This window comes from Otolemur garnettii, unplaced genomic scaffold (assembly GCF_000181295.1).
Source record: "Otolemur garnettii isolate 467f Iridium unplaced genomic scaffold, OtoGar3 scaffold00010, whole genome shotgun sequence".
In the NCBI taxonomy this organism is placed as follows: domain Eukaryota; kingdom Metazoa; phylum Chordata; class Mammalia; order Primates; family Galagidae; genus Otolemur; species Otolemur garnettii.
Window position 1 is genome coordinate 19,723,942 of NW_003852405.1, and position 14,616 is coordinate 19,738,557.

The 14,616-nt window shown below is 36.6% G+C and overlaps 1 protein-coding gene across 3 annotated transcripts in view; it reads right to left on the reverse strand.

Moving 5' to 3' along the window:
• PKN2 (protein kinase N2) overlaps nucleotides 1-14,616 on the reverse strand; it is a 138,154-nt gene that overhangs the window by 24,879 nt on the left and 98,659 nt on the right. For all 3 annotated transcript variants that reach the window (XM_003784175.3, XM_003784173.3, XM_023509802.1), the window contains exons 9-10: nucleotides 888-1,031; nucleotides 488-563 (exon numbers count right to left, since the gene is read on the reverse strand). In XM_003784175.3, coding sequence (XP_003784223.1) covers nucleotides 488-563; nucleotides 888-1,031 — 220 coding nt within the window. The remainder of the gene's footprint in view (nucleotides 1-487; nucleotides 564-887; nucleotides 1,032-14,616) is intronic.

Consider the following 14,616-nt stretch of genomic DNA (forward strand, 5'->3'; position numbering starts at 1 on the left):
AGTCTCTTGCCTCCGCCTCCCAAGTAGCTGGGACCACAGGCGCCCGCCACAACGCCCGGCTATTTTTTGGTTGCAGCCGTCATTGTTGTTTGGCGGATCCGGGCTGGGGATTCAAACCCACCACCTCAGGTGTACGTGGCTGGTGCCTTAGCCCGTTGAGCTATAGGCGCTGAGCCAAGATACAAATATTTAACAGATGAATCGATCTGATGTATGAGTTTGGTTCAAATAATCTGAGAAAGCAGTGAGTGGATAAAACAAAATTAGCTGTGAGTTGATTACTATTGAACCTGGGGGATAGCACATGTATGATGTACTGGTCTCTCCACTTATGGAAATGTATAAAATATTCCTTAATAAAAAAAAAAACAGAAATAATAAACACCTAAAAAGAAAAAAATAGATGCACATTACTTTTTAAATAGTAATTAGATTGTCTATATTTAAGAAAACATCAAAACACTTTGTATTTGATTCTCGTGATTACCTTGTTGTTTTGAAAAAATTTTCTTTTGTCTTTGAAGTTTTGGTCTTCTTTCAATAACTGGATTAAAAAAGGTAACCTGCAGTGAAGAAAATTCATTTTCATTTCAATATGAATTGGTACTAGATTTATAGTTCATGGAATCTGCTAAACTTTTAAGATTTGAAAGCTTAAGGGAATCTTAGTTATAATTTAGTCCAGCAGCTTCATTTATTGAATAAGAAAACATACCTAGAGAATAAATGACTTGTCTCAAGGTCACATCTACCTATTCAAAAGCAGAACTGAGCCAAGAACTCAAGAAATTTGTCTTTAAGCCTAACAGTCTTTCCACTTCTACATCATGCAGCCTACATATATAATTTCAATTGTAGACACGCATTTTAAAAAATACATTTATTACCTCTGCAAATAAAGTACCCTGGGGTTCCAAATAGAGACACATGCCATGCCGTTGGTTGTCTAAAAAATCTTCTAACCTCAGAAATTTTACAGCACACAGAGATCGCCAATCACGCCAATAAACTGAAATTTCCAGCTCACGTGACTAGGGCATTTAAAAAAATAAATAAAGAAAACAGAAAAGACATCATTGGACATACACTTTAATAAAATAACACAAAAAATATGAACTATGAATACAATAAACAAAGATGGCGCACACAAAGTTCACACTATATTAAAGAGTTTTGTAATGTTTCTCAAATGAGTATTTAACAAACTTAAAGGAATAAAATTTATATTCAGACATTATTCAGCTAAGATATTCCTAAAGTATAATAAAAAAACATGTAACTGGGAACAACAAATACAGCTGACTGACCACAGAAACTCCTCCTTCTTTCAACATTTTCAATCTGAATTTCCCCTCTCGCTTCCCATCACTCATGATGCTGCTGCTAAAAGATCCCCGTGCTTGCCTTAGAGAACCCTCTTCAAACCTTCTTATTTCCTCATCCTACCGCTGAGCCAGGAAAAGGTCTATAAGTGGCATTTATTCTGCACTTACAATGTGCCAAACATTGTGCTAAAGCACTTTAAGAATACTTGGTCACTTAATTTTTTAAAAGAATATCGCTCGGTAGCAAGACATGCAGTGGCCTGTGTAGGTTAGGGAGATGGGAAATTCCCTCTAAGCTTTATACAAAAAGGAGTTCACTTATTATGACACCAAAAAATAAAACTGAAAAAAGCAAATTAGCAACAACCTGAATGTTCAAAACCCAGAGTAAGTTAAATATATATTATACTATATACACATACAGGAGAATAGGATGTAGTCACTAAAATAACATTAATTGGAGAAATATATTCAAGGTTTTAACAAACCAATCATTAAATGAATCTGTAGAACACAGCTTATAAGGTATGGTTAGGCCATACATTGACTTCTACCTATATATTATAATCTATATAAATTTCAATTACCAACTACCAGACTTCTCCATTATTCTATTGTGTAGGATTTTATAGATTATCTGCAAAAAGAGATAAATATTCTAAGTTCTACAAAGTAATACATTACTTCTTTTATATAATAACTTTCAAATTGTGAACTTATCTGTCTACTATGTAAACTTTTGGCATATATTATAAAAAACTCTGACTTTAAATTATAAATCTAGTTAATGCAAATGAACACAGGAAACATGTACAAAAATGCAACATGAATAAAATGAGTCAAAACACAACATTTCACAGCCAATCAGAAAGAGTCAGAGAAATATATCTTATGGTAATGAGTACACCATCCCAGGGCCTCCTACCCCATTTTTTTTCTCTGACTCATAATTAATATGGAAGAGAATACCTGTCATGAAAAGAGGAAATATGAGAATATAATTATTTTATAATTATTTTATATTTCACTCTTCTCATTTTTGGTAGAAATACTCTGCACCATTCCCTGTAAGCATGAATCTCTTCACAACATAGGGAGAGAGTGGCTGTGATCTAGAGGTATCTTACGTCATTACTCCATCATTTATGTTGTAAAATCCATCCTCACTTTAACCTCTAACATCCAGTATGGTTTGGGTAAGCAAACCAAGCACATTACTACCCAAAAAGCAAAGTACCATAGAGAAAGACTGAGGCCTTTACGTAAGGAGAGACCACTAATGTCTAGAATTTAAACTGCAAGTGTGACTGCTGGTTTGCTGGCAATTTTCCTGATGAAGCAGGTCAGTTCCATAAAGGCAAGGGCATGCTTATGGGTAATTTCAAACTCTAGGAGCAACAAAGTTCTAGATGGAGTAAAAAGTAAAACTACCACCAAAAAGGCTGAACAATACAATTTGAAGTAGGAACTGACTGATACTACAAGCAGACTGTTCTAACTTGTGTTCAGTGTGTTTTATAAAAAATTTGAATCTAGAATCAAAGAGAAGGCTGTGTGGAGACTTAAGGAATCTGTCTGTAAGACCTTAAAATAAACAGAAAAAGGTTAGACACATTGAGTAAGTCTGATACGTACTGAAGGGAGGCAAGCAACACATTTTTTAAAATGTTGTAATTAAAAGAAAAAGTACACATCTAGCACAAAGGAATTACATAAAGAAGGCGGAGGTTCCCATCTTCCATTACTGGGATAAGTGAAAAAAATAAAAAGTTAAATTGAAATGAAAAAGAAAGCTAGCTGAGGTTCCCAAATTGCTGAAGAGCCCTCAGGTGCCACATAGTAGTTTTACTTTTCAAAGGAAACACAGCGACATCTATTGGGTTCCATTAGAACTACTGGTTCAAGGTAATTGATAGTTTCAATGTTAACATTCCACATTCCTTTTAATGATACCACACCTTTGCTAAGCTGGATTTTCAATAATAATAAAAGCAACTCCATATGAAAAATCAGTGTGGAAGAAGAGCTGAGGGTGCAGTATGCATCTGACAGACATACCCCATTAGTTCACTGTGATTAGGTAAGAATGACATTGAAATATCTTTTCTCTCAACATTGTTTTTTTCCAAAAAGTGCTTATTGTTAAGACATAACTACTAATTAGTCAATTACTTTTTAATAAATCGAACTGTTGGGTATTTCTCTCGGCCTAGGGACACACTGAAAAAATCACAGACACTGAGGACAATGAACCGAGAGACTTTGCTAATTTTGATAGAAGTATTTGAGACCTAGGCTTCATTGACAAAAGGAAAAGGGCAAAAAACGAACTTTCTGTTGTCACTAACAGAGAGACAATAACTCAAAGCCTAGAAAATTGAAGAGGGGAGGAAAGGCGAGAATTTGCAAAGGTGTACATAACAGATGCCCTCTTTATTGGTCTTCTATGGGTTTCTGAGGACAAAATAGGCTTTGGAAACATAATAGCTAGGAACCCAGCAGCAAACAAATAGCACAGTGAAGAATTTAAGACAGTTTTCAAAACTGTCTAAGGAGGTGTGACTAAAGTCAAGGAAGCAACAAGGAAAAAGAATCTAAGGACTAGCAAGGGTAAAAATCCATTATCACTTGATAAAGGGGCAAAGGGCAACAGTTGGCAGAATCCAGAGCAAGGACTGGACAGTCCAACAGGAGCTGAAGTCACAGATGAACACTGCTGTGAAAGGCAAGGCAGGGAAGAAGAGAGAAGAGAAGCACCCAGATTGTCTTTTTCTCTTGCCCTTTGATCTCCTAATAATGATTCTCATTGAAAGTCAGAGCCAAGTGATTCAAGTTTTACCCTCAACTCCTACAGGGAGTAAAACAGGGAAGGTAAGAGATTGAAATCCACTGGGGAAAAACAGAAAACTACCACCTTAGGAAACAGTAATAGGTTTTCAGTTCAGGAGTCCAATGAGGGCAATTCTCCAGCTAGAACAAATGTGACAAAAAGAGAGAAACCTGGGTGGGATCTTTTAGGAGAATGAGAAATATAGAGAGATTAGGAGACAGAGATAGTGGAAAATATAACACTGTGGTTGTGGCTTGAAAAGTCTACTGCTAGAGATGTGGGTAAGAGATAAGTGGACAATTATGATAGAAACTATTAAGTACAACAATTATGTACAACTGAGTCCCAGCTACTCAGGAAACTGAAGTGGGAGGATCTTCTTGAGCCCAGGCTTGTGAGGCTGCAGTGAGCTATGATTGTGCTACTGCACTCCAATCTGCACAACAGAGTAAGACTATGTCTCAAAAAAATAAAAAAAAAGTTTTCTGGGCCTAAGTTTGCTCATCGATAAAGTATGAATAATAATGATACTGACTTTCTAGCACTGTCTGAGAAGTTAAAGAATTAAATTAACACAATCCCAGCAGATAAGTCAATCTCTATATATGTTAGCTTTTGTTATTATTATTATTATAAGATTAAGAAAATATATGCTGACAGAGGATAAACTGGAAACAGATAATTTAGCTAACTCTAATGAAAAACACAGGCTTTGGCTTTACACAGACTTAGCTTTGGTGTCAAATCATTGTGCTGGTTCCCAGCTTTACCACTTCCTAGCGTGTGGCCTGAGAACGTTACTTAAAACTCTTGGAAACTCGATAATCCCTAAAAATAATTGTACATATCACATAAGATTATGATGATGATTAAATTAAATGAGACACTATACATAATTTGTCTTCTTCAGAACCTATTAGACCAGGAAGAGCTTCAGTGTAATATGTGGTAGGATGAGGAAGAACAGATTGTGAGCATTACTTACTTTTTCAAGAATCATGCTTGTGAAACAAAGGCTATCAATGAAGCTAGGAAGAAGCACAGAGCATTTTTTTTAACACATTAACTGCCATGTGAGTTATAAACTATTTTTCAAATTTCTTTTTTTTTTTTTTGAGACAGAGCCTCAAGCTGTCCCCCTGGGTAGAGTGCCATGGCATTACAGCTTACAGCAACCTCCAACTCCTGGGCTCAAGCAAGTCTCCTGCCTCCGCCTCCCAAGTAGCTGGGACCACAGGCACCCGCCACAATGCCCGGCTATAAATTTCTTTTTATATTGCTAATTTTTGTTTTCATTTTACTTTTTTATTGATGTATGTTCCAGGATCATTTTATTTTTGAAGTTTTTATTCTGTTTTCTTAATAAAACACTGTGGCTCCAGGGAAAAATGTTCTTTATCTTACGTGTGGCAGTCAATGTGTTACTGAGAACAAACTTTAACATACTTGAAGAACACAGGTAACAGAAATAATTGATGAACCAAGATGTTAGAAGACTAGAAAGAATGTCAACTAGAAGACAATTTGAATGATAACAGAGTAAACAGGAAGAGAGACTTGTTTCTCTGTAACCAAAGAAGATGAACAGAAAAATCAGCAGGTGGCAGAAGAAACTGAGGGCCAGCAGTCTTAATCTCATCTATAAAACAGAAGCAAAAAATCAGATTGGGTAGAAGACTTGAAGAGAAGGTCCACGAAAAGTTGCTGGTAATGGGATAAAAATGTGAAATGTGGGGTAACTTTTACAAGCTCAGCTAAGGTTGCAAACTAAAATTCACAGTAATAGGTGTGATCAGTTTCAGCAGCACTCAGTCTATCAGAGCAGATATCAGAAAGGTGATAGGACTAATTTGCTCTCAGCGGTTTCTGCAGCAGGTGTGATACACAGACAAGGTTGAAGGATGGTGTGAGGGCATCACTAAGAAATTAATTCAGAGAAACATTGGTTTTAGGGTAAATAGAGAAGAAAATTAAGTTTGGAAGGGACCAATGGCATGAAAAGAATTTGAAGAATCAAGGTAATGGAAATATTTGATTAAATATCTTGTAGTAATGAAGAACCAGAAGACTAACAATAATAAGAATTCTCATTTACTGCACAACTGTTATCTAAAAGTATTATTCTTAATGTTTTATATTGTGTAAATTAGGAGAACAAGAGATTTGGTGAAAGTTCAGTAAATAAACTGAGTTTAAGATTTCAAAGGTACAGAGTAATTCATAATTAAAATGATAAAGGATTTGTAAAGGTATACTTAGAGTTGAAGAATTCAAAGTAGTAGAAATAATGGCATGTTACATGGGTTGTTTACATATATAGTTAGCCCTCTGTATCTGTGGCAGAGTACAAGCAGCAGTGAAACAGGATGGTCTGCCTTCTGCTTCCCTGGAAAGGATGAATTTACATCTTTTGACAAGCCTATTTCAAGTTTTTTATTGTTGTTTGTTTGCTTGTTTTTGCAGTCTAAAATAAAAATGTCAAATACAAAATACATATATATAATATATATATGTTTGAATCCATATAGATCTATATACACATATATATAAATCAAAAGTATTTGGGAAAAACAAAACAGATGGCTGCATCTGTACAGGTAAAGACTGTTCTCATCATCATCCCCTAAACAATACAGTGTGACAACCACTTGCACAGCATTTACATTAGGCATTATAAGTAATCTAGACATTACAGAGAAGATATGCATGGGTTAGGAGCAAATACTATGCCATTTTATATTAATATAAAGGACTAGAGCATCCATGGATTTTTGTATCTGCAGGAGGTCCTAGAACCAATTCTCCATGGATACTTTGGTATATAGACATTTTAAATCCGTCATAATGATGGCAAATCATACAGTAGGAAAAGAACCAAAGTAATCCTTATTAAATATTGAACAGAAAGTCCTATTGGTCAAGAAACAGTAAGCAATGGGGAAAAAAGTAGATGACTGTATACAGTTGACCCTAGAACAACATGGGTCATGTAAATGGACTTTTCCAATAAATACACAGTAGAACTTCTGTAACTTGACCACCTAAGAAACTTTAACAAACTGGTCAACATATGAAATTAGGACTACTATACTAACACGTACATGTGGAGCATGTCCAGTCTATGAAAATTTGGTTAACTTCAGAAGGTGGTCAGTGTAGGGAGGTGCTCAACTATAGAGGTTCTATATTAGAGAATGTTTTAGAGATTTGTGACAATTTGAAAAAAACTTGCAGATGAATCATGTAGTCTAGAAATATTGAAAAAATAAAGAAAAAGGTATCTCATCAGTGCATAAAATATATGTAAATACTATTTTGTCATCTACTACCTTAAAATATCTAAGAATATTATAAGAAGTTAAAATTTATCAAAACTTAACACACACACGCTTACAGTCTACACATGGCACCATTAGCAGTTCGGGATAAATGTAAACAAACATAAAGATGTGGTATTAAATAACTATAATTTTTTTTTTTTTTAGACAGAGTCTCACTATGTCACCCTTGGTAGAGTGCTGTGGTGTCACAGCTCACAGCAACCTCAAACTCTTGGGCCTAAGCGATTCTCTCGCCTCAGCCTCCAAGTAGCTGAGACTACAGGCGCCTGCCACAATGCCCAACTATTTGTTGTTGTTGCAGTTGTCATTGTAGCTATAGCTGGCCCAGGCTGGGTTTGAACATACCGGCCTTGGTGTATGTGGCCAGCACCCTACCCACTGAGCTATGGGCACCGCCAATAACTATATAAAATTAACTGTAGTACGTAATGTACTTATACTACCATAATAATAGTTTTGTAGCCACTTTCTACTGCTATTTGCAGGAAGCTTAAGTGTTGCAAGTAGCTACTTAAAATCCCAGGTGATGCTAATCGTCTTCAATGAATTACCTCTCACTTCTCTTGGTTACTGCGTATTTTTCATGGTGTTTAGTGCAATACCTAAACCTTCAATAAGACTATGGGATGTTCACGAAGTGCCACTAGTGGTGCTGGAAGTGTTCCCAAGAAGCAGAGACAAGTCATGACATAACAAGAAAAAGTTGCATGGCTGCCCCCATTTCACAATAAATGAATCCAGCAGAAGGATCATTGTAAAAAAAAAAAAAAAAAGAAGGGAAATTTCAGGAAAACACTGCTATAGCTATGTCAGCAGGCACAGAAACCTCACACTTTTCACAAAGTACAAAATACGTGTTAACAGGCTGTTTATATTATCAGTGAAGCTTCTAGTGAATAGTAGGTTATTAGTTATGTTCTTGGGGAGTCAAAAGTTAAACTTGGGTTTTTGACTGTAGGGGTGGTGGCACCACTACTAACTCTTGTATTGTGCAAACAGCTCCTAGTCTCAGAGGAGTCACATAGCCTCAGAGGAGGACAGGACACATTTAATAGCAGTAGAATCTGGAAGCAGCAAAGGAGAGGTAAAGAAGGTATTATTATAACTTCATTATAAGTTAAAGAATACCACTTCAGAATAAACAATATGCCCAATGTCAGACAGTTCCTAACATATAAAAAATTAAGGTATCTTTGTATTCCTATTCTTATTCTGCTATACTATGAAGTCTTATGTCCTATTAAAAAGATCTTGTATAAATTTTTACCTTTTTGTAGGGGGGAAAGCATTGTCCTAACAGCCATAGTTTCCATGAGGAATATTTTTTTCATTTTCCCTAAATATCTGGGCCACTATCTTGACACTCTTACTTATCCCCCAGAGTCAGTTACCTGATAGGAGACTGGGAGAGAAATGACACGAATGAGAAAGTCCATTCTTTCTTTTTGTCTCGAGAGCCTGGCTGTTCAATGGAATTGTACAATTTGTTTTTCTTTCACAGGCCTTCTATTTTACACGGGCCAGGGCCCACTGTGCTCCAAGGGAGTGGGTATAACTCTACTGCTGCCGCACACCCAATCACACCAATATCAGCTTATTTTTTAGTAATACAGATGTCATTTTATTTTCCATCAGTCATGTCTCTGCCTCCCTCAACTAGTTCAGAACTTGGGGAGTCTCACATGGACAGCTTTTAGTTACTTTTGGTGCTCAGAGGACAGTTCAAGATGGTTAGACACTCGACTAAACATGCAACATGATAAGGGATCTCAAAAGACACAGAGACAACACACGGAGAAGAAAACTTAAAACTGACAAACTCAACAATGTAAGAGAGAATATTCAATCTTGAGAATGAAAACAGAGAGTTTGTTTTAAAAAAGAATGAACTTTTAGAAATTGAAAATATAACATCAGTCATAAATTTTTCAGATAAAAGATCAAAATTTCCTAAAAGGTAGAACAAAAGACAAACTGATAGAAAACAATAGTGAAAGTCCTTGAATTCTTATAATGTTGTCCTCTACTCTACCTTATGTTGCCATACCAACAATGACAATCATTTTCAAAATCTCAGCTGTTTGCATTCTTCTCTCTGATCATCACCTCCTAGCATTCCAGCTCCCTGTCTTTAGCGCCTTAACACCCATAGATTCTTCAGTACATTAACCCTGCCACTGTTTTGCTTGTCCTAACTACTTTGACAAGTTCTCTCTCTTTTCTCAGTGACCAGTCAACATTTTCTTTTTCTTTTTTTTTTTTTAGAGACAGACTCACTTTGTTGCCCTTGGTAGAGTGCCGTCACGTCACAGCTCACAGCAACCTCCAGTTCTTGGGCTTAGGAGGTTCTTTTGCCTCAGCCTCCTGAGCAGCTGGGACTACAGTCGCCCGCCACAAGGCCCGGCTATCTGGGGCCGGTGCCCTACTCACTAAGCCACAGGCGCCACCCAGTCAACATTTTCTATCACTCCCTCTTCATAAAACTGGCTCCTGCTAAAATTGTTCTGAGTTTGAGTTTGAAGAACAGGGCCCTTCTCTGTTTCTAACATTGATAAAGATTTTTCTCTACTGTATTAGAAAGGTTACTCAAAAGGAAATGAGCTAAGGAAAGAGACATGGACGTGTAAGAGCTTAGAGTACCATCTTGTCTTTTATTTCAGTTGCTCACAAGACCCTGATTAAGGTTTTGTTTTTTAACAAGATGGCTGAGGGAATTCAGGGAAAGTGAAAAACTGCACAGCTACTGTGTTTATCATAAAAACCAAATTTTATAAAAAAAAAAATAGAACGAATAACCTAAGAGATAGAAAACACAGAACCAGTAATCAGTAGACTTCACAAAGAATCCTAGATTATACCGTAGATGACTTAGCCACTAGACCACAATTTCTTTAATTTGTAAAATAAAGGGACTAAATTATACCAGCAATTTAAACACTTTTATTTTTAAAGTGGCAAAATTCAAATGACATCTTACGGAAGATATTGGACAATGAAATTCATGACCTCACCCTACAAAAAGTGGTACATATCTCACTGCTGAATATCACTGCAGTCACCAGATGGCCAAGGGGAGTACTTAAAAGGTAACCAGCAATGAGGTATGTAGCACTTTTTCTAGGATGAATTCAGGAACTTAATTGTCCCACCTTGTAGAATTCTAAAACAAAACAAAAGACTCTGTATTGCCTCCTGAAGTAATTCTGCAGAAACTGAAGCTCCCTGGAACAAACTCAAACTTTTCTAGATCATTCTTGATCTAGATCATTTCTAAAATTATCCTTTAATTCTACAAAGATCTATGATTTGTGTGTCTTGAAAAGGACAAAAATAGTGCAGACAACTTAGCTCCACAGACTTGACACATGAAGCAAAATGCTGGAAATGACCATGTCAGTTTAAAATAATATTTTCTATAAATATTTTTATAATCACATTCTATAAATATTCTATAAATATAAGGAATAAAAGTTAAAAGCACATGAAAATGTAAAATGTACTACTGTAAATAGAAGGAGCTATGGGTTCTCTGCCAAGGAGAAGGTTAGAATCACATCAGGGACACGGAACATGCATTATCAGGAACCTAGAGGGTCTACTTGGCCCTGCAATGTCTCCCAAGTTTCAAGGGGAGGATTACTCCAAAGTGAAAAGAATGTCTGACGCCACAAAGAAGAAAAACATTTTAGGTGACGATTACTCATGTAAATAAAGAACAACCCAATCAACAGTTACAGTCTTTCTATTGTTCAAAGCTTCTCGTTCTAAACTTTTTTCTCTCTTCCTGGCACTCGTCATCTTTTCTTGCTTCCTCCTCTGTTCCACTGTTACTTTCCTCTCATTTATATTATCACAGCGGAAAGATCATGCATAAAAAGGTTAGAAGACTGAGGGTCTAGTACTGGTTCTGAAATTTAGTGACATGCAACTATCCTGGACCTTGGCTTCCTTAACTATAAAATGATGTCAAGACACTGAATTACTTTTCAGTTCTCTTTTAAATATAAAACACCATAACAAAAACCTCCATATGAGAGAAATCTCCTTGCTATGCATTTTCCCTCTAACAATAATTCTTTCTTGAGTTTCATTTTGATCATATTATCAAAAATCGTATAATTAAATAGGCTCCGAAATGAAAGAAAATGACATTCATCTAATTAGTTTCCCATTACCTAAAATGCCCTTTCATTATGTTCAAATTCATAGTCATACTTCAAAGCCCAGGGCTAACGAAAATCAATGACTGGCTAAAATGTGCCAGGCAATGCAAGACATTTTATATACACAATTTCAGTTTTTCTTCCTTCTGGTCTTGTGAATATTAATTACATTCTTACCTCCACTTTAGAAATGGTGAAACAAATGCCCACCAGTAAGCTTATGTAACGTACCCACAACCAAACAGTTAAGTAGCAGCAGATGGACTCTGAACCCAGTCCATTTGGCTTCAGAAAGTTAATGTTATAGCAAACCTATTTCCTTCATTAAAAATGAGTAGAAACCAAAAGAAACCAATCATAAATATTACTATCTATTTACACAGCTGCATCTATTTTGCATCAGAAAAAAGATGCAAAAATAATAACATATGAAGACCATCTCTATATACTAAACCTTGAGTGTTTCTCTTTCTCCAGTAGGCATCACTGAATTATCATGGTCTAATTATCCTGTTAAATTGTCAAATGCTAGTTCTCCTCCTATCCTTAAGGAGAAAATATAGAGTTAAAAAAAAATCTTAGAAGTTCAACATTTTCTGATATAGGAATTCAGTTAACATCTCTATTTTAAGTTACTCATTAGACTTTACTGATAACTTACTATTTCCTATAGAGGCTTATTTCATTTTTTCATTGAGAGTTTCATTCTTCTTTGTGCTGAAATTAACCTGCCATCTGTTGACTTTTGCTTAGTCCTCAACAGCCACAAAGCACACAGCTAATCTAATGACAGAATATGTACCCTTCTCCAAGCATTTGGCAAACACTGCTACTTGGTCAGAGTAATCACCTCTAAAAACCAGAAAATGTTCTTAAGGGTGAGCCCCAGGAATTCACTACCAGTCAATGACAGGAGGCACACAACTGAAACCTCATTGCTACCCCTAGTCTAATTCTTATTCTACATGTTCCTCCTTCTAACTTTAAAAGATGGTTATCAAATTTTGCTAAATCTCTTCTTCATCAGGCTTCATATCCCATTTTTCATCAACTGTTAGACATATAACAGGATTTTCATTTCACCACTCTGGTAATTTTTCACTGACTAAGCTCATATAATGTTCTAGGTATGACCTGATCCAACTCAAAGTTTTCTACTTCTTGGCAAACCTTTCTTTTCTCTTCCTACCCCAGGGATACTGTTTAAGATTTGATGTTAGACTTTTGTGTGTGTGTTTTCCTTTATAAGCATTTTCTCATTATGAATTAGTAACTATATTAGCTTCTGTGGTGCGTAGTCCTTATGTTCACCAGATCACTAACTAGAGGTAAACCAAAGGATGTCAACCCCTCTATTAAAAACCTTTCAATCGTCTTGCAATTTATAGCCTAGAAATGCCCTAGTAATCTGGACCCTACCTGCCTCTGCTATTTTATGTCATACTGTTCTGTCTCAAGATTTTTCTGGTTGCAACATGTAAAGGTCTCTTCTATCAGAGTTAATACCTTTGTATCCTCTGCTGAGAACATTTTCCCTGGATCTCTGCAACTCTGGCAACTTTTTACCCATCAGGTCTCAGGTCTGCTTCCTCAAGAGACTCCTTAATTACCTATTTAATGTCTCCCCGCTCACACACTTATATCACTTTGTAATTTCTTTACTGCACTTTCAGTTTTTTAAAAATTTTGCAGCTAGGCGCCTGTGGCTCAAGCGGCTCAGGCGCCAGCCACATACACCTAAGGCGGCGGGTTCGAATCCCCAGCCCGGGCCTGCCAAACAACAATGATGGCTGCAACCAAAAAATGGCCAGGCGTTGTGGCGGGTGCCTGTAGTCCCAGCTACTTGGGAGGCTGAGGCAGGAGACTCGCTTGAGCCCAGGAGTTGGAGGTTGCTGTGAGCGTGATGCCATGGCACTCTACCCAGGGGGATAGCTTGAGGCTCCGTCTCAAAAAAAAAAAAAAAAAATTTTGCTTACTGGCTCAGTGCCCATAGCACAGTGGTTATGGCACCAGCAATATACACTGGGGCTAGTGGGTTTGAAGCCAGCCCAGGCCTGCTAAATAACAGTGACAACTGCAACAAAAAAATAGCGGGGCATTGTGGCAGTTGCCTGTAGTCCCAGCTACTTGGGAGGCTGAGGCAAGAGATTCACATTAAGCCCAAGAGTTTGAGGTTGCTGTGAGCTGTGATGCCACAGCATTCTACCTAGGGTGACATAGTGAGACTCTGTCTCAATCAAAAAAAAAAAAAAAAAAACCCACACATACACACACACAAAAAAACCCCTTGCTTGCTATTTATCTGCCCTCTTGGGAATATAAGGTGCACAAGTATAGGAATTTTGACTATTTTGATCAATCATCCATAGAACATAAAATCAATCAATGGTTATTAAGCCTAAGAGTTCTGTTACAATAATAAATACATATTATCTCTGTAAACCTAAAACTAGTAAAATGTCTGGCATATGTAAGGTATTTAATTTGCACAATAAATGGATAAGTTTTACCATTTGGATAGTGCTATGACCTCTAATAAGATGACATTTCAATCTACTCACCCATCCTTGACCTCCAGTTCTGTATCTTTATTTACTACTAAAACCCCAGTTCAATAGAAGCTATCCCCTGCCAATATAGACCTTTTCTCATGTCTGCGGCATCACATTCTTTGCCACTTACTGACAAATTCCTTCCTCTGGACTCAAATCCAATGAGTTATTAAGTCACACTGATTTTCGCTCATTTCCCACATACATCCTTTTTTTTCTATTCCCATGGCCACATCTTACTTTAATCTCTTACCACCTCATATGACTAGCTGTACAACTGGAGTAGCTTCCTGCTCATTTATGTGCCTTTAGTCTCTTCTCTCTCATATTTATCCTTTAAACAAATCCCAGTTTCCCAAGATCAATTTTCCTGCAGTGTCCTATCCCCACTTCAGCCTAACAAAT